General features: G+C 55.1%; 1 protein-coding gene and 1 long non-coding RNA gene across 2 annotated transcripts in view; one reads left to right on the forward strand and one right to left on the reverse strand.

Annotated features, from left to right (window-relative positions):
* Nucleotides 1-20,424, forward strand: part of FAM222A (family with sequence similarity 222 member A) — a 47,432-nt gene that overhangs the window by 18,934 nt on the left and 8,074 nt on the right. The window contains exon 2 of the mRNA XM_045844448.1: nt 11,370-11,497. Coding sequence (XP_045700404.1) covers nt 11,416-11,497 — 82 coding nt within the window. The 5' untranslated portion in view covers nt 11,370-11,415. The remainder of the gene's footprint in view (nt 1-11,369; nt 11,498-20,424) is intronic.
* Nucleotides 17,404-19,068, reverse strand: LOC123822473. The gene is made up of 3 exons (XR_006786348.1): nt 18,924-19,068; nt 17,920-18,748; nt 17,404-17,746 (listed from the first exon to the last, which is right to left on the reverse strand). It is a non-coding gene; the product is annotated as an uncharacterized LOC123822473 (long non-coding RNA).

Here is a 20,424-nt window from a genome sequence, read left to right on the forward strand (position 1 = left end):
CTCGTCCCTGAGAGGAGGATTTGGAAGGTGGTCGGTGAGCAGGGGCCCTGGGCTGCCATCCCAATCCCCATCCTCAACCGCCTGCACACCCTGAGAGCGCCTACTGTATTCAGACACAGCAGGGTGTGTGCAGTAGAGAAGACAGATGCTAAATCATTCATCAGTGAGATAATGGTAATGACTGTGAAGGAACTACAGTGGTGATGGGATAGCGGCCAGGCCGGAGGGTTGCCGACTCACAGGGAGTGATCAAGGAGGGCCTCGTGGAGGAGGTGATGTTTGTGTTGAGGCATGAACGAGGAGGTGGAGTTGGCGCAGAGAGTTTTAGCGTTACCCAGTCTGAACTAAGATGTCCTGTCAGTGTAAAATCCACCCCAGATTTCTAAGACTTAGTATGAGAAAAAGGAATGTAAAATATCTTTTATTTTATTTTATTTTATTTTATTTATTTTTTAGAGTGGGAGAAGGAAGAGAGAAAGAGAGGGAGAGAAACATTGATCAGTTGCCTTTTGCATGCCCCGGACTGGGGACCTGGCCCGCAACCCAGGCATGCGCCCTGCCTGGGAATCGAACCAGCGACCCTTTGGTCTGCAGGCCAGCATTCAATCCACTGAGCCATACCAGCCAGGGTGGAATGTAAAATATCTCATTAGTACGTTTTTAGTATTGGTTATATATTAACATGATGCTGTTTTGGATATACTGGATTAAATAAAATTATTAAACATAATTTCTCTGGTGGGTACTAGAAACTTTATTTTTATTGGAGAGCATTGTGGTAGAACAGTTAGGCAGAAGTAAACCTGCAGATGCAAAGGCCCTGGGGCAAGAGCAAAGTTGGCCAGTTAGAGGGCCAAAGAAGGGCCTGCACAGCTGGGCAGTGTGCCTGAGGGGAGAGGGGCAGTGCGGGCCAGTGTGGGGAGGGAGGGAGCAGAGGTTCACGCAGGGCCTTGGAGGATGTCATTAGGAACACAGTGGGAGTCAGTAGGGGAGTTGAGAGTGGAGAAGGCAGTCAGCACCGAGTGGAGAAGCTCAGCCTGGTGCCCCCTGCAGTCAGGTAAGGTGTGTAGGGGCCGTGGAGGCTGGGAGGTGACCGGGCATATGGTTGCCACAGGGGTCTGTGGTGGAAGTCGCTGGCAGGACCTGCCGGACGGCTGGCTGGACTGGCTCTGCCCCCCAACCCAAAGCTCCCTGCTTCCCTTGGCTCTGGATTTCGCAGCCTGGGCCTTCCTGTCCTCCTGCCTTGCTCCCCACCCATCTCCACTTTCCCTGGCCGAGGCCCCCACTCCCTGTCCCATCAGTGAATTTACCACACACCCCAGCACCCTCTTCTCTGGGTGGCCGGTGGCTAAATCCGTCTTAAAAAGTTAACAAACAACCAGCAAGTGGTGCTTGTCCACCATAGAGAAATGGTGGGCATAGAGAAATCAGAGACACAGAGAAGAAAAATCAGACTCCCCAGAGATAAAGTCACAGGGGTTGGACCCCCATTGGTTCGGTCCCCATGCCCCAGGGCTAAAATCAGGGTGCCTTGTGATCAGGTGACCCAGTCAGAGCTCCTCCACCAAAGGGGGTTAGAGACACTGCACCCCCTGAGCCTAATTCCCAGCAAAGGGCAGAAGTTGGAGACCTGGCCCTCGGCCCTCCAGTAGCTTTGGCGCTGTCATGGGCTGGAGCGCCGGGTTCTGAGTTCCCACCCCTGCCCCGAGGCTCCGCTTGTTTCTGCACCAGTCCCCAAACATCTGTTGAATTTGGCTTCAAGCCAGGAGTCCAGACCAGCGTTCACAAGCTACTTTACCCATTGCTTCCCCCACCTCCCCAGCCACACCCACCCCTCTGAGGTCCGGGGCTGTTACTGCTGGGGCGCTGGGGGGGTCTTCATGCCTTCCTCCATGCCCCTTGCGGTGTAATCCTCAGGCCTGCCTCCTCTACCGGGCCCTTCTGCCCCTTCCACTGCTGGCTTGCGCCCTGGACAGCCCCTTCCCCGCTCTGGCTTCTGTTTCCTCGTGGGTACAGCGACCACAGTAATCGTCTCCTCCTCCTGGGGAGTGGGGCGGATTAAATCAGGTGACGTCTGTGAAGTGCTGAGCCCATGGGGAACACTAGAAATAAAAACTAGCTTCTGTTATTGCTCTTATTATTAGATTTTTCTCCTTCCCTGTTGCTGACTGAACGCTGACTGGTGGTGCAGGAGCCTGGAGGAGGGAGGGGAGGGGGAATAGGTGAGAGGGTGGCTGGGAGCACCTCCCCCCCATCTCCACGATGGGTCTTACTTTCGCCCTTTATCCTGTTGTCCGCAGTTACTAGTAACTCTCTCTGTCCCTTTGGTCTCTGCTTGTATGTTGCTCCTCCAGGGAGGTTCCGTGACCTCCTCCAAAACCACTCGGCTGAGGCCTCTCCTCGGAGCTTCCCCAGCCCCTGTTGCAGCATCTAGCACGGATGGCATCGGGTGCTGACTCCCAGCCTCAGCCCCATCCCTCTGGTGGACAGGGACAGTGAGACTTGGTAGTGCTGTGGTTAAAGAGCTGAGGCCTGAACTAGGAGAGGGGGCACCTTGAATGACTTGCACAGTTGCTCCTGCCCCAAACTTCCCACCTTGGGGGTGGAAGCGGGGAGGGGTCCGAGATTTGGGGGCCTTGCTCCCCCAGCTAGGGCTTCCTGAAGGCTCATTTGCATGACAGTGAGCCCCCATTCACTCCCCAGGTGCTGCCCTTCAGGGGGCTCCAGGCTGTGGGATTGGGCCAGCCAGGTCCATAGCCAGAGGCAACAAGGCCCCCTCACCCCGTCCCCAGAGGGGGCAGCTTTGAGCCTTCATATGAGCCCCCCACCCCCGACCCTGCACCTACCCATCTCTCCACACACACCTCTCCCTGCCCCAGACCAGCACTTGTCCACAGTAAGAGGTTCACTACACCTTGAGGCTGGGCCCTTCGCCCTGTCCTCTCCATGCTGGTGTGGCCTCCTGGCCTCGCACACAGGGGCTCTTGGCGGCTACTCACCGACGAGGTATCTCCCCCAGCAGTTCGGAGCTGCTTTAAGTTCTCCACATACACCGGTTTCTTTCAAGTCCCCATACGCTTGTCTGTGCGTGGAACTCCCCGACCCCACCTTCTTCTCGTAGCTACTTCCTGCCTGCCTATCTGTAGGTGGTCATCACCAACCATACTAATAATGTCTGCCTCTTAGGGAGGCACAACTACGATCCTGGCACTTTAATTGTATTAATTCAGGGTAAGGAATGAACTCCTTTCTCAGATGAGGACATGGAGACTCAGAGAGGCGGGGGTATTTGCCCAAGGCCACGGAATTAAGGGGTAAAGCTGGGATTTAGGAAAGATAAAGCTCAGGCATCTGGCCCCAAAGCCCGGGACACAATACTGGCGCCCTTACAAGGCGGCAGGGCTGTGTTTTCATCCTGACACCTCTAGGATAGAGGGGGGGCCGTTACGGCTTGTTACCCTGCCTTGTAGTTGTCCCTCTGACCCCACCCCCCTCTCCCTGTGGGGATCTGCCACTGCCTCAGCGTCTACCACAGGCCCTGGCGCACAGTAGGTGCTTAATTTGTCCTGTCCTTCCCTTCCAGAGGTAGGAGTGCTGCCCGGGGCAGATGCAGCGTGGTTAGTTCCCATGGAGACTGACGTCACTACGCTCCCAGAGTCGTCCCCTCCTTCCTCCAGGGCCCTAGCGCTGGGAGCTGGCCGTGGTGCTGAAGGGCCCCAAACAGCAGCCCCCTCCCCGTCGGCAGCCCTGGGTGCCGGTGGGACACTTCCTGAGCCCCGCCTTGTCTTGACTCTCCGGGCCACGCATCCTTCCTTCAGGAGACGGTTGCCGAGGGCCTACTATGCGCAGGCACTGGTCAGAGCACCGTGAGCCCAGGGAGGAGGGGTCACGCAGGGAACCCCATCCATTCAATTATTCATCAGCTGTCTATGAAGTACATTGTGTGTCTCTGAGAAGCCCTTGAGGAACCTGGGCTTCAGCTGAATGTAGACCGAAGGGGCCGAGACGTGGAAAGGACCTGCGGGCAGAAGGGACTGCGCGGGCAAAGGCCGGCAAGTGTGGCGGTGAGCGGTGTGTCCGAGGGATGCCCGCCTGCAGACCCCACCGCCTGCTGTCCAGAATTCAGCGTCGTTGGTTCACTTTTTGTCCTTTTGTACTTTTTGAGGATGAATGCGGCAGTCATCTAGAGGAGGCGAGGCCTCCAGCTGGAGAGGGCAATGCCCCCCACCCCCACCCTGAAAAAAAAGAAAGTGAAAATCCCCTTCTGCTGCTGCTGCTGCTACGGCCCAAATGGCAGTGGGAAATAATCACTTTTCACAGGCCCCTTATCCGCAGCCAGGCCAGCGCACCGGTTTAATCAGCGGTGCCAGTGTGACTTGAAGATTCCGGGGCTTGAGAGATCAGGAGAGGGGTTAAAGAAAATTACCCTCGCCTCCTCCATGCTAATGTAATCTCTAACCAGATCTGCCTAGCTGCAGCTCAAATTGCTTTTTAGATTAACATTTAATTATTAACAGGGTCCCCTGGAAGGCCTCGGGCTTGGAACAGGGGTGGGGGAGGGCTTCTCCTCCAGCTGCCTCACGGAGAGACAGAATTGGGGGGAGAAGGGGGAGGGGAGAGCGGGGTCAGGAAGGGAGCAAGAAGGAGACGGCAGGAAAGGAGAAGGACAAGGGAGGCAGATGGACTATGAGATGGGGGTAGAGGCAGGGGAGGAAGAGAGACAGACAGTTCGTCCTCTGGTTGTGGGGGAGGGACTGAGCACCCAGGTTCTCTGTGGCTTCCAGGGCAAAGGTCCCTCCGCCCTTCTGTTCTGGCCAAGGGCAGGCAAATCCTGCCCCTCCATGCTTTCAGAGGTTACATGCTGGCCTGGCTCGTGGTCGGTCGTAGGGACCAGCCCAGAAAAGCAACCCCCGCAGGGCTGCAGAGCCAGGGCCTGACCCCAGCTCTCCCAGGCTCCCCGTCCAGCGCTGACTCCCCTCCCTGAGCCCTGGGCCTCCTGCTGCCCCGTCACAGCCTCCCCTGCGTGTGGGGATAGGCTCTGTGACCAGGCCGGGTGAAGGGGAATGAGGCTTCAAGGACAGCGAGGGGGCTGGAGGTGAGAGCTGGGCGAGGGCTCCTGCCCCCTTCCATGAAGGCTGTAGGGTCTGGGAAGAACAGGCGTCTCGTTTGCAGGTTTTCAGGGAACTCGGGGTCCAAACGGTCTGCTCACCGCTTTACACAGCTGCTGGGTGTCTGCAGCTTCCTGCCTCGTCCCCACTCAAGATTCTAAACACCCCAAGGATGGACTGCATCTAGAACCCCCTCTGTGTGCCAATGGGCCAAAGATCTAACTCTGTGTCTTGCATGATTGTGTCTTGCATGTCTTACACTGGATTGTGTGTGGAAACCAAATTGTAACACCCCCTCCTCCGAGCTGGAAGGCCCTCATACCATCACGGGCCCGCTCCCCATTAAGATTCCGTGAGGGAAATGGAGACTGAGGCGCCGTGAGAGACAGGTCTCAAGGTCGCTCAGTCATTCAGAACCCTAGCGCTGGCCACTGACTGGCAGGTGGCGCCCTGGGGCCTCTGAGGCCAGCCTATCTCTCTGAGTTTCTAGTCTCATTGGATGCTGGGGAGGGCCTGGCATGACCTTCCCCTCCAAGCCACAGCCAGCCTTGGGCCTTGAGTGGAGCCACAGAGGCCTCAGCGGGCAATGCCGGGGAGGGAGGGAGGGCAGGGACTGGACGGGGAGCGATCCTTGGCCTTCCTGGGATCACAGCCTCACCCTGCTGCGCAGCCCAAGTACCGACATGCTGCCCGGCTCCAGGGCCGGCCCGGCCTGGTGAGGGGCGGGCTGCTGATCTGTCAGGTGCGCCAGGGAGAGATCTGCCACCTGCCACTTCCAGGAGATATTGGAAGCTGAGGGAGAGGCCAGGAAAGTCCATTTTTTAAAGATCTTATTTATTTATTTTTTAGAGAGAGGAGAAGGGAGGGGGAGAGAGGGGGAGAGAAACGTTGATCTGAGAGAGGAACATGAATTGGTTGCCTCTCGCATGCGCCCCGACCAGGGACTGAACCTGCCACCCAGGCGTGTGCTGGGGACCGGGAAGCAAACCGGTGGCCTTTCCCCTTGCAGAATGATGCCCAGCCAGCTGAGCCTCACTGGTCAGGGTGGCAAGTCCACTTTTACTGGGCTCGATTTGGGAGTGGGAAGCCAGTTCTGGCTGGATGTTCCCTTTTGCCGGGACACTCTTTGATTTTCCTTCTCCCAGCTTCCTGTCTCATCCTCACTCAAGACTCTAAATCTCTCAAGGATGGATTGCATCCGGAACCCCCTTTGTGTGCCTGGCATAGGGCTGGCCCCCGAAAGATGCTCAGGGAGTGTTTGCTGCCTGCCTGAATGAATGAATGAGTGAATGAGTGGGTAAATGACAGCCACTTAAAGAGGCAGAGCCTAAGCTTTCTCCATGTCAAGTATTGCTCTCCCCACTGTGTTGCCTCTGGGAATGTCCTCTGCTTACGGGGTGAGTGGCCCTCCTCTCACCTCCTCCCTCTCTGTGATTCCAGTCCCTCCGAGAGTAGAACCAAGTAAATTTGGGCATTGGGAAGCAGCAGGCCTTTGCTCTTGCTCCTTCCTGCTCAGCTGGCTGGGAGCTGGGGGCTGACGAGCCCCTCACCACCATGGAGCGAGGGGTGGGGGCTGCGCAGGGATGTGGGGCCAAGGGTGCAGGCTCTGATGGCGGTGACACCCTGGTCTCTGCCACCTCAAAGCTGTGTGAGCTTGTGCAGATGACTTCCCCTCTTTGGGACCATTTCCCAGTCTGTAAAATGGGGCCCAAAACAGAAGCCCCCGCAGAGGCAGCGGGGAGGGCTAACAGAGAGGAGGCACGTGGGGCGCGGCGCAGGGAGCGTTCAGTAAACACGCAGCGCTATTATTAGTGCTCGTGCCAGTGTTGTCATTTTCCAGTCCCCCCTCCCGCTGGCCGGGGGTGGTCCCTGAAGCCCCGCTGCAGCCAGGCAGGCAGGGAGAGATGACAAAAGGCAGGCAGGGCCAAGGCCCCCAATTCCCTGCTCTTTTAATGAAAATAAAGACAGCCTTTAGACATCCTCCTCCTATGCATTGTTCTGCCAAGGCAAGCGGCGCAGACTTAATACCTCCCTGGACTTGGAAAGTTCCTTCCATTCTCTCCCCTCCCCTGTCACATTTCCTTTATCTAAATCCTTAGCTATGAAAAGGCATATCGACAACTGGGGGCGTTATCTGGTGCAGGGGACCTTTTCCTAGGGGTGCCTCCGAGATAAGGCATCTTATCAGCCCCCACGTCAGGGCTGGTGCCAAAGCAGTCTAATCATTGAGGCTTGTGACATTTTCCCCGCCCCCCACCCTTTTTTTTATTATTAAAGTCACAAAAGACCTTGGGCTTATAAACAGCCCGATTTGCAGATCAGGTTTCAAAATGAGCAGTGCTCCCACAATGGTCCGCGGCTGGGGGAGGCATGAGTCCCAGTGGGAGCTCTGCGGGGCTGGCTTTCTGCAGATGGGAAGATCGTGCGTGTTTCAGGCACCTGCCCCAGTCCTGCCCCCAGCTTGCTGTGTGACCTTGTGCAGGGTGCTTGACTTCTCTGGGCTTCAGGCCTTCATCTGACAATAACCCATTCTTTGGTTCAGCCATTCATTCAACACCTGTTTATTAAATGGTTACTCTTTGCCAGGCACTGGGAGAAGGAAAGAAGATACGGTCCTTGCCCCCTGAGAAACTCAGAGTCTCGTGGCAAGAGGCAGACATGAAAATTGGAAGTTAATTTTTTGTTAAGATTGTATTTATTTTTAGAGAGGGGAGGGAGGGAGAAAGAGATGGAGAGAAACATCAATGTGCAATTGCCTCTTGTGCGCCCCCCTCCAGGGACCCAGCCCACAACACAGGCAGGCATGTGCCCTAGACCAAGGATCCAGCAACCCTTTGGTTCACAGGCCGGCACTCGATCCACTGAGCCACACCAGCCACGGCAAACTGGCAGTTACACCTCGGTGTGATTAGGACTGTGAGGGGGATACCCAGAGGAAGGGCGCTGGAGTCGGGGTGGCAGCGCTGCGGGCAGAGGGGCAGCACAGGCGGAGGTCTGGCGGTGTGAGGTAGCCGGGCTGGCGGAGGGCTGGGAGAAAGGGAGGGGAAACGAGGGAGGCAGGTCACGGGGCCTTGCAGGCCAGGCAGGGAGGGTCGGACTGGACTCTGAGGCCAGAAGAAAGTGCTAGGACCAGGGACACGGATCTGAGTCTGGTTTGTAGATGATGGGGGTGATACGGAAGGTGGAGGCGGTGGTCCACTCCTGTGTGCATGGCCAGCCCCTGCCCACTGCCCGCACTGGACCTCTACCTGCCCCAGCCGCAGGGCAGGTGGTTCCCGGGAGAATGGGCAGTGAGTTAGGGGGACAGGGGGGATGCAGAAAGAAATTCCCCCTCTCCAAGTGACCACCGCCTCTTCAGGCCACAGGGCACTGCCTGCTGAGCCTCCAGAAGCTAGGGACCATCTAGGCAGCTGTATCGGACCGCTGTGCTGGGGCCTCCAGGGAATCCTCTGTGGTCCCAAGGTGGGGCAGGTGACCTCTCGGCTCCCAGGACTACCCGGGCACCCACCATCACAGCACCCTGAAATCTGGAGCCCACGTGGAGGGCAGGCGAGGGTGTCTGGAGAGGCCCCGGGACCGGCAGCCTGCCCTTCCCTGCTAGCAACTGCAGTCCCCAGCCTGCCCCTTTCAGCTGCAAAGCATGCTGGGATACATGGCCCCTGGGGCCGTGTGAGGTGGGGGCTGGAAAGGGGCTGGGCTTCTGGGCCCCTGGCACCCCAGAAAAGACCAGAGGTGAGGCAGAGCTCCAGAGACAGGACTGGGCACGGGCAGGACCCTGGAGGAGAATGCCCTGTGTGGGGTCACAGAGCCGGTTTGTAAGAGGGGGGCCATAGCTTCCCCAGGGTCGCACAGTGGGCACTGGCTTCCCGGACGTCCCAGGCTTCCGGCCCAGGTTTCCCCAGCTCACGAGGCCGTGGCCTCCCTCTTCTCTGGCCCAGTGCTGCCCTGGGCTGTGGGCCACGGCGTAGCCCAGGGGTGAGCGGGCAGGCACACCCAGCCTCTGCCTGCTGGGTGGCTCTGGGCAGGGTGCTGCTTCTTTCTGGCTCGGGCTCCCCCCGCTATGGAGGGAGAAGCCTGAGCCCTGCAGCCAGCTGGCCTTCCCCAGGCCTCCCCTGTGTCCCCTAAACCCTGCCTCAGAGCAGCAAGAGGTGGCCACTGCCCTGGGCTGGAGTGCAGGAGAGGCCAGGCCATGTGCGGGGCAGCCACAGGCCCCTCACCTTCTAGGTGTGAGCACAGTCGAGCATGACTGCGGACTGCGCATGCGTGAGGGGCCAGAGGGCATGGAGGGGCGTGTCCTGTGGCGTGGGTGAGGACCAGGTCTGATAGGCCCTGGGTGTCCCAACGGGGCAGGGCGTGCCCACGGGGGCGGGCATGTCCCGAAGGGCCCCACGAAGGCCCGCTCCCGCCGCCCGCTCCCGTCCCTGTCCCCCAGGAGCTGCGCCGCGTCCCCGCAGTCAAGGGCTTTCATCTCTGCAATAAGCCCACTTCACTCCCTTTTTAAACTGTATAATTTCTGCCTGATTGTAATGGCATATTTTAAAATTACCAGAAATCAAAGCCGGGAAGTGGATACTGCAGCTTTTATTGCGTCGCTGCGTTAAGGCTGGCGATTGGGGGGCGGGGGAGGATGAGAACCACCTCCCCTCCCCCAACCCATCCCCTACTTTCTCTCTCTCTCTCTCTTTTTTTTTTTTTGAGACAGTAATAGGAGAAAATTGGTTTTGAAACTGAATAAAAGTCCCTTTCAGTGTAAATCATTTCTTTCAGGGTACCTTTGCTGAAAGTAAAATAGAGCGTAATGAAAGGTGGCTGCGTGATTGTCTTTCATTTACCGAGAGGCCGGGGCAGACAGGAGGCTGCAACCGTCTCCGGGAAATACAAGACTGGAATAATTGCGCCGTAACAAGGAGCTTGTTGTGAAATTAGTATCTTAAGAAAGTAGTGAAAAAGGGCCTTTCCTCATGAATACTTCATTATTAGAAGAAAGCAGCAGAATTTAGGGCTCCAGACACCTGTTTAGTATTAAATAACTTCCTTTTCTTCCCCTTGAACACCCCTCCCCAAACACACACACACACACACACACACACACACACACACACACACACTCTTTCTTCTCTTTCTTTTTTAAAACCAGCGTGAGGATTGAGTTGGCCCAGCTGGGCTGCTTGGGACTCAGGTCGTGGGAGTGGGGTGGGGTTAGGAGGTGGTGGGGACAGGGCACTGGGGTGGGACGGACATCAGGGGTGTCTGGGGTTCAACTCTCGCCTGGGCCAGCCATCCCCTTCCTGGGGAGAGAGGAAGGGAGGGGCCTGGCAGAGAAACCCCCGCCCTCTCCCCATGGCCTCCAGGACAGGCCCTGCCTGTGTCACCCGCCCCTCCGGGACTCCGGGTTCCCAGGAAAGCATCTGCAAAACGGGGTTCCCGTTTGTAACAATGCTGGGCATCTGACTGTGGGTGAGCAAGCAGATATGGTTCTGTCTGCAGCCACGTCTGAGCTGCCACCCGAGGAGACCTCTGCCTGGCCTGGGCGGCCCTGCCCTTTCTGTTCGGGGTGGGGAGCTCGGGCAGGAAGCCCTGGGGGCCCTGGGGGCCTTGGCTCAGAGCTCAGTCTGAGATCAAGCCCAGGCTCAGCAGGGCTCAGGGCTGGAGCCACCCTGGACATTGCCCCTCCAGGGGTGCTGTGAGGAACCCCCCCAGACAGGGAGCAGACCCACTTCAATAAACTGCAGCACGGTGTAGCCACTGGCAGTCCCTGGGCACCCCTCCCTGCGGGTTCCCAAGGTGCCCGGGTGAGGTCTCTGTCCTGGGTGGGCTCACGGCTGACGCAGGGGTGTGTGCAGATCTGCTCACAGGTGGTTGCAAAGGAGCTGGAAGGACAGCCTGCTGAGGGAGCTCGGAGGGGCAGGAGTCAGGAGAATCTGAGAGGCTCGAGGGCATTAGGTCGCCCCTCGGAGGGCGTGACCTGAGCTCTGAGCAGGGCTGGGGCACCTCTGAGCAGTCAGTTCCCGCCCCATCACGGTGGAAGTCCATCCCTCAGGAGACCCGGAATCTTTTCCTCCCCTGAGGCCACAGCTGAGCCTCCTGATGCCCCTGGGCCTGAGCTGCTGGTCTGTCTGATGAGGGAGGAAGGGAGTCTGCTTTGAAAGTCTCTGGTGTTCGGTGGGGTACTGGGAGGCTGCCGGCACCGACGCCCAGCTGAGGGAGGTGGGAGGAGGGCATGGAGCAGCCCACGTGACAAGTGTCTCATCTTCCTCACAGGGACCCTGCCACTGAGCCTGCCACGCCGCAGGCCCCCAGTGTAGCCATGCTGGCCTGTCTGCAGAGGACCCAGAACCCACCGGGCCAACACCTGGCCTGCCCGAGCAAGACCCTGGAGCTGCGCAAGTGTGAGTGGGCACCCTGTCCCCGCACGACACCCTCTGTGCCCTCCCAGTCCCCTCCACCTCGCCCCTCCTCTCCCACTCTGAGTCCACAGGGCTTGCTTTCTGGTTTGGGGTACAGCCGAGCCTTTGGGTACCTCTCAGGCCTCTGTGGGGAAGGCCCGGGCTGAGGGTGCCATCCGCACCCAGCATGTCCTCCCCTATACGCCCGACCCTGTCTCGAACTCGGAGTGCCTCTAGGTCTTTGCCCACGTCTCCCTGCAGTCCCTCCCCTACACCAGCACCCAGTCCCTTGGCCAACTCCCACCGGGTGTGACAACCTTCCTAGTGGCTGTCTCTGACCACCACCAGCACCACGGCCCCGACCCCAGCGCCCCTTGTGACTCCGCCATGTGCCACGTCTGCCTCAGCGGAGATTGGGGTTATGTGGAAGCAAATGGTGCTGAACGGGACCCCAGCTCTGGGTCTGGTCTGCTGTGTGACCTCAGGCGTGTCCTTTCCCTCTCTGGGCCTTGCTATTTTCAGTGTGTCCAATTAGGGAGCTGGACTTGGTACTTCTAAGTATTTTAATTACTGCAGCATTGTAATACATTTTTTAAATTGTTAACAGCTTGATTGAGATGTAACTCATATACCACACGGCCCACCCATGTGTCGTGTACAACTCGGTGTGTGTTTTTAGTGTGTTCACAGACCTTCGTACCCGTCACCACAGTTGGTTTCAGAGCACTTCATCACTTCAAAAAGAAACCCTTTTTTTTAAAGATTTTATTTATTTTTAGAGAGGGAAAGGAGGGAGAAAAAGAAAGAGAGAAACATCAGAGAAACAAAGAGAGTGCGGTTGCTGGGGGCCGTGGCCTGCAATCCAGGCATGTGCCCTGACTGGGAATCGAACCTGCGATGCTTTGGTTCGCAGCCTGCGCTCAATCCACTGAGCTATGCCAGCCAGGGAGGAGAAATCTTTCTTAACCATTAGCAATTGCTCCCTGACCTGCCCGCCCCCTTCCATCTCTGCAGGGTCCCCTGTCCCGGGCTTTCCCGAGAAGGGAACCACGAGATCCGGGCCCCTCTGCGCCCGGCTGCTTTCACTCAGCACGGGTTTTCAAGCTTCTCCCGGGCTGCAGCACGATGCGCGTAACACGTTTTAATGTTTGCCGCTGCGCGTTGTTCCTTATTCTTCGCCATCCCCCCAGGCAGAGTTTCCTTGGCTTTTTCCTTCATTTTTCTGTCTGAACCGTGGAATCCATTTATCTAGGCAAGAGCAAATGTCCTGTTTGTGTTTTTCCTAGGACCGCGTTAAATTTATAAATTAATGTAGGAAGACGTGGCATTTTTATGACGTTTTCCGTCCAAGAATGTGATATATACCTTTCTGTGCATTCCAACGTTCTTGTGCATCCCCTGGGAGTGTTTTAATACTTGCTTCATTGAGATCTTACACAGGTTTGGAGTTTGCTTCTGAATAGTTAACCCTTCTTGGCAAGTCTTTTCTTTCATCAATGGAGCTTATTTATATAAAGGCTATTAACTCCTGCCGTCTCACCGAAATCTTCTGTTCATAATGGTTTTTTAATTTAGTCTCTTAGGTTTTCCCCATTTACTATTCTATCATTTGCAAATGATCATTTTACTTCCTACTTTTGAAGTTTTAGACCTTCATGTCTTTGTCTTGTTTAATATTGTTGGCTACTAACCCTGGACAATGAAAAATAATAATAGTGCTGATAGACATTCTTGCTTTGTCCCTGACTTTTAACGAGAAGCTTCTACGATTTCCCCATTAGCACAATGCTGGACTGGGGGCAAATATTTCATCAGGTTATATACATGTCTATCTATTCTTACTTTATTAAGAATTTTAAAAGTCAAGAATGGAAGTTGAAGTTTACCAAATGACTTTTCAGAGTCTATGAAGGTGATCATATGGTTTTTTCCTTTAATCTGTTAATATGAAGAAGAAGAATATAGACTTCTTACTGTCGAACCATCCTTGCATTCCTAGCTGAATCTGACTTGTCCATGAATATTTCTTTGTAAGACACTACTGAGGGGTTGGGTTTGCTCTCATACTGAAGGGGTTTGCCTCAGTTTCATCAACGAGAGTAGTCTTTAGTTTTCTTTTTTTGGAGCAGTTTTTTGTTGAGTTTTGCTATAAGTGTGATGCTTAATTACTTCACGAAGAAAACTGAGAATTTCCTTCTTTCTCTGTGCTTTGTAAGAGTTGAACTAGGGATGGATTATCTGTTCTTTAAAGATTGGTTGACCCTCCATCGACTAGTCTGGGCTAGTGCATTAGTTTGGGGTAGGTGGGTTGCTCTTTGGTGATACTCTTCCTTCTGTAATAATTTATCTGTTGTAATTGTTCTGCTTCTGGAATGAGTTTGGCAAATTATATTTCTCTAGAAAAGTATTGATTTCATCCAGGTTTTCAAATTTATTTGCATGAGGCTGAACAAAACAATTTACAATTATTTTAATGATTAATTCAGTCTTATTTCTTAGATTGTGTGTTTTGTAGTTTTCCCCCCATTTTTTCTGATTGTTAGTTAGCTGATGAGGTAATCCATTTCTGTGTCCCAAAGATCCCTATTTAGGATTTATTAGTAATTAGCCATTTTTGGTTTCTAATTCATTTATTGATACTTTTATTAAAATCTTCCTCCTTTCCTTGTTTTTCTTTTTAATTTCTTGAGCTAGAGGCTTAAATTTTTATATTGCTAAACAAGAAAAAAGGGAAAATTAAGGCTATGAATTCTCCAAACACTGCTGGAGCTACATCCTATAGGTTCTAATATGTAGCGTTTTTATTATCATTTTTCCTAGATATTTTATAACTTCAACTTTGATTTCCTCTTTGACCTAAGGCTCATTTGAATTCCATCTCTGCACCCAGGCTGTAGGTGCCTTTGTATTTTGTTTTTCTCCTCGTTTTATTGCATTATGATCAAAAGGTTGTCTATGATTTCTACTTTTTTTGTATTTTATTGAAGTTTTCTTTGCAGTATAATCTGTGGTCGTATTTTGTGAGTTTCTAAAAATTGGATTTTAGAGAGAGGAAGGGAGGGAGAGAGAGAAACAAGATCTGTTGTCCCACCTTATTTATGCATTCTTTGGTTGATTCTTACGGATACCCTGACTGAGGATCGAACATGCAACCTTGGTGCTTCAGATCAGTGCTCTGACACCTGAGCTACTTCGCCAGGGCCCCTGTTATTGCGAGCTCTGAGACTTTTCACAGGGACTTGAGAGGAGGATGGGACTCTGTTTTCAGGGTTTGGAGTTTGGTGTATACCAATTATATCCACCCCATTAATTAACGCTAGTTAGGTCTTCTATAGCCGCACTCACCTGTCGTGGAAAGAGAAGTGAATTGGATGCCCGCTGCTGATGGGTTCCGGTCTGTTTCGTCTCGTGGCACCCACAGCTTTGGCCTTCTGAGTGGCAATGCAGTGTTACTTACCACGTAGCTATTAACACCGTAAATCTTCATTGTGACTGCAGCTTTCTTTACTGTACTTAATATTTTGGGGGCAGATTCAATTTTATCTGCTAAGATAGTAACCTCTGGCCCTGGCTGGTGTAGCTCAGTGAGTTGAGCCCGGGCCGCGAGCCAAAGGGTCTCTGGTTCGATTCCCAGTCAGGGCACATGCCTGGGTTGCAGGCCAGGTCCCCAGAAGGGGGCACGTGAGGAGCAACATTGATGTTTCTCTCCCTCTCTTTCTCCTTCCCTTCCCCTCTCTAAAAACAAATAAATACAATCTTAAGAGGAAAAAAAGGTAGTCACCTCTGCTCTTTTAATTCACAGTTTTCTTGAAACCTTGGCCAATCCTTTTATTTCAGCCTTTCTGAATGACTTTGTTTAGATGTGACTCACACGGCACAGAGCTGGATTAGGCTTTGTGATTCAACCTGAATGCCTTTTCAGATTTTTTTGAGCGCTTAGCCCATTTCCATTTATTGATATGACAGATGTCTCATCTGAGCTCATTTTGTGCTTTGCTGTAATTGCTTTTAAAAGTCTTTCCCTCCGTGATCTGTGTTCTCTGCTTTGTTTGGCGCGCCCACTAATCACGAGAAAGGCTGGTGTTTTTGTTCCAGCGGTGTAACTTTAAATAACACCCCAATTTCCCCTTTCTTTGGGACAGTGTCTGTTACTCTCTCCAAGGTGAACAAAATGACGAAATTAGCGGCCAGCTGATGCCGGAACAGCACAGGTTTGGACCATGTGGGTCCACTTCAATGTGGATTTTTAAAAAGAAATACAGTCAGCACCACAAATGTATGTATTTTCTCTTCCATGTGATTTTCTTGGTAACATTTTCTTTTCTCTGGCTGGCTTCCTTGTAAGAACACAGTATATATTACAGAGATTGAATCAGCTGTTTAGATGATCAGTAAGGCTTCCTGTCCACAGCAGGCTATTGCTAGTTAAGTTTTGGGGGAGCCCAGAGTTTTGTGTGGATTTTTGACTGTGTATGGGGCGGGGATCAGCACCCCTAGCCCCCATGTTGTTCAAGGTTCAGCTTTCTTTTTCTTTCTATGGCATGTCCTTGGAGTTCACGTTACCCCTTTAAACCTCTGTCCCCTGACATCCGCCTCAGCGATGTCCTTGGTTAAAGACGAGGACATCTTTGTCCTTACACTCCTGTCCCCTCCTCCCCCGCTTCCCTTACTAGGGACACCATTACTCTATTTCTGGGGCTTGGAATGCTAGCATGTGGGTATAGCACCACCGCCCCCCACCCACCCATCCCCATTGTTTGAATCTCAGCTTCCCAGGTAAAAGGGGGTCAGGTCTCACCACCAGCTCGTTGGCCTTCGTCCCCATCATCGGGATGCTGGCCCCCCTCCGGTCTGCGGCATCAGGCCTCACACAAACAGTGCCCCGGTGTTCCACACGCTCAGGGCCACCGTTACCGTCCTACTTGAGTGAGCTAAAAACAATCTCTGGGCCACATTGCTTTCTTGTGGGTTTCTGTCGACCTTGTTCTGTTGCCGCGTCGCACGTCGCCGTGGAGACCCGAAGCCTGGTTTCCCTCTTTCGTATTCCACGTCGATCTCTCCGTGTCCTTCACGCCGTTTCTTTACTGGCATGTGTCCTGGGCTGACCCTTCACGTCCATTTTCCCCGGGGCTCATATTATTCCCTTTTCTCCCCGTTGGGGGCCCCAGTGAAGCACAGACTGGCTGGCTCTGGCCCGTCTTCCCTGTGCGGCCGCCTCTGAGGAAGCCTCTCTGACTCCCTCCCTCCTTGCTCTGCTCACTTCCATCCCCGGCTCGCGTTCCTCGCTCCCCGTTTGCTTCGACAGCGAGATTTTCCTTCGACGCGTGTCTTTGCTTCGTGTTTTTACTTCATAGAAACAACGGTTACTACACTTTCGCCCCTTTGCAGTGAAACAGTCAGCCATAATCTTCACCTCTTCCGTGACCACGTTTTTATGACGGGAACTATGTGTTTGTTTGTTTTTGCTAATCATCATTTTGCTGATGCTTTGCCCTTCTTCACTTTCCTTACATATTTTGATTAGGTCCTATGCCGGCTCGATTTTGATTATTTGTCTCTGAAGGGTGGGGGGAGTTTTCCCCAGCCCCGGCGTTTCCCTCTGGAACTGCCCCAGAGACAAGCAGGTTCCTCCCAATATGCCGTCTGTGTGTGTGGTTGCTTGTTTCGCTCCCCCTCCCTTGCTCTTCACCACCGAGGTGGGGAGCTCTGTCGGCAGCTGACGCTCCTCTGGTTTCAGGGCCGCAAAGACAGGGTGTGGATTTCACACCTGGGGCGTGCCCTGTGCCCCTCACGGTTGGAAAGTGTGCTCCGCTGGCTCTTTCTGGAACCCACCATGGTGGTGGTGGTCGTGGCTTCCCTCTGCTCCCTCCCTCTGCCCCCTCCCGCCGCCCCTGGGCCATGGTGGCTTTGGGCGGCCCTGCCTGTCTGCTCTGTGTGTGTGGGTCCAGGGAGGTAGCCCTCTCCCAGTTTTGCAGAAATGGAGCTGGTGTTTTTATCCCGTGTCGCTTTCAGGGTGTTTCCAGGAAGTGGGGCTGGGAGGGTGTCCTGATGGTGTTCTCTCAGGGACAGGGGTTTAGAGAAAGGCGCCTGCCTTGTAAAAACGGAAGGACGCCAGATCACCTGGGAGGGCCGGCGGCTTCGAGAAAAAGTGTCTTTCGTGCACCGCCCACTTCGCTCCTTGATGTGACCTCCAGGGCGACCAGCTCATCGCCTTTTATGTAAGAGCCCAGACTTCGCTGTCGCTGGCCCCCACTGCAGAAAGCGTAGAATTCACAGTAAGAAACAACTCTCCTTCCCAGAGGAAACCGGTGTGAGCGGTTCCTTACACACACCCTCCCGGGAAACACGCGCCTGTGCGGGGGCAGGAGATACTTCCGCGGAAACCCCCACCCCTGTGCCCTCCTCAGCTGCTGGCCTTTTCCCACCTGCCTGCCTTCCAGATGTTCGCCCTGACAGGACGAGGCCTCATTCACCATTTCCATGGCACGGCTCAAGGCTGCTAACATTTGTAACCTTCCCGTGGATGGACGTTTAGGTTGTTTCTAGTCTCTCGCGTTTCTGGACAGCGTTGTAATGAGCATCTGTGTACATCTGCATATACCTGTCCGTTCCAGAAGGGACTCGCTAGCTGACAAGATCTGTGCAGTTTTACCTTTGGTTGCTGCCGTCCAGCTGCCCGGGCTGCCTGCCTGGCCCTCTGCGGCCAGCTGGCTGGGGGCAGGGCCTGGGCACGCTGACCTAGGCCGGTCCGTCCTGGTCCAAGGCTGGGACCAGGGAGTGTGGAGCCATGGAGGACGCCCTGCGTCCCCGCCCACGCAGACCCTGTGACATCTGTGTGCTTATTGGAAAAGACACGGGCTCTGCCTGTAATTGAAGAGCACAGGAAAGAGAGAGGCAGGAAGGGAGATAAGCAAATTGAATTGGGCGCCCTGCCGCCAGTCAGGGCCTGGATGGTCGGCCGCGGAGGTTCCTGCCCTTCCCTCCCGTGCAGGGTCTCAGGCGATCAGGCCCCAGGCCCCCCCTCCGGTCCCTGCGGCTCCCCAAGCAGAATTGGGGCAGGAAGATCTGGCCCCGAGTTCTACAACCAGACCTTGAGCTGTGCTGTTTCTCCCCAAAGGAGAAAGGTCTGGACTGGGCCATGTGCCACGTGACCTTGGACAAGTCGGTCAGCCTCTTGCTTAGGGCCTGTGTCCCTCCTCCTGCAAAGCCAAGTGTCAGATCGGATGGGCCCGAGAGGCCGGCGGCTCTGACCGTCTGTGAGGACAAGGTCAAAAGCCCAGTGAGGGGAAGACAGGGCCAGTCTGAAGCACCCCTCCCTCCTCCTCCTGTAAAATGGGTCAGGGCAGCCGGACCGCTCAGGGCCACACGAGGATCGGCCACTGCAGACACCCCAAATTTGACCAGCAAACCAGAAACGGCTGCGGCTCACCCGTCTAGGATGTGAGGTCAGGCAGGCAGAGGAGTTTGGGTGGCTGGCCGGTGTAGCCTGCTGCAGGTGCCTGGGAAGAAAGGAAGGAGGAAAGTTGCGGGGGAGGGAAAGGCCGGTCCGCCCCGCCCCTGCCTCAGGCCCAAGGTCTCCCACTGCTCCCTCCCGCCATGCCCTGGGCTCCCAACACAATCTGTCTGCCCTTGGGACAGAAGCCTGTTTTTCTCAGCTGCTCAGGACCTGCTGATAAATATTTGACTTCCTCATCACGGTGTTGGTACACAAGCTGTGAGTCACGCGCTGCTGAAAGTTCAGGCTGTGCAGAGAGCCTCAGAGAGGCCCTGGGGGGCAGGGCGGGGGGGCGGACAGGGTCCTGTCATCCAAGGAGGGCGGGGCTGAGACAGCTACCCCAGCACACTGACCCGGGCCTGCCCCTTGCTCTGGTACAACTCGAGTGAGTGGTGTGACCTCCCCCCTCAGGCTGCCCCGCCCTCTGTGGGGAGGGCAGTGTGCCCACTCTGCCCTCTGCCCCCACGAGCCCCCAGGGCACAGGCTTGAGGTCAAGGTGGCCTGGGGGTCAAATCCTGGTGAGCCCTGCATGAGTCATGGGCAGGGTCTTGGGCAAGCGAGGGACTGGCCCTCTGTGGGCCCCGGTTTCCTCTGCTGTCGTGTGCGAATAGGAAGGAACAGAAGAGAACCCCCAAGTCCCGGTGAACTCGGGCCCCTTATCTGCCCCCATCCTTCCCACAAGGGGTGTCGGTGGGGGCTGCACCCCCGAGCATTCCCGCAAGTGCGGCCGCTCCCACGGACACTAATGAAACACGGAAGAAACAAAGCAATTTCAAATTCCAATAAAATTAACAACAAACCTCTGGCCACGCAGCAGATCCAATTATGTAGCTGTTGCCGAGCGCAGCCCTGGGGGACGGAAGGAAGGCCAGCGCCGCCCCGCTGTGGGAGCTGAGCCCGGAGCGCACAGAGGCTCGGCCACCGAGGGCAGGGAGAGGGCGGGCGGCTTAGCCCCACTGCACGATTTAACAAATACAAATAAGCTCTTAGCAAACTGGGCAGGCAGGTAGCTCCCTCCATCCGCTACAGAGCAGCCAACCACAATCCCCAACAAGCCGAGCTGAGGACCGGCAGAGACCCGCATCCCTGCCTCTCCACCCCACACAGAGTCCCGGCCAGCTCTGGGAGACCAGGGACGTCAGCAATGAGTTACACGGGTTACAGAGAAGCAGGACTCTCCTCAGAGAAACCCCAGGAGAGTGAGAACTCAGCCGGATGGCAGACACGGGACCCACGCACGCGGGCAACCCTCTCCCTCTGCACTGGCAGTTGGCAAACTCTTTCTGTGAAGAGCCACTGTCTTTGACCACTCGACTCTGCTTGCACGCACGTGTGCACACGCACAGTCAGAGGCTGGGCAAGAGGACCCTCCGTGCTGTGCGCAGAGGTGGCCACCACCCTGCGCTGCCCAGTCTGGCCCAGAAAGGGCTAGAGG

This window comes from Phyllostomus hastatus, unplaced genomic scaffold (assembly GCF_019186645.2).
Source record: "Phyllostomus hastatus isolate PE091 unplaced genomic scaffold, TTU_PhHast_1.1 phas_contig_1162, whole genome shotgun sequence".
Taxonomy (NCBI): Eukaryota; Metazoa; Chordata; class Mammalia; order Chiroptera; family Phyllostomidae; genus Phyllostomus; species Phyllostomus hastatus.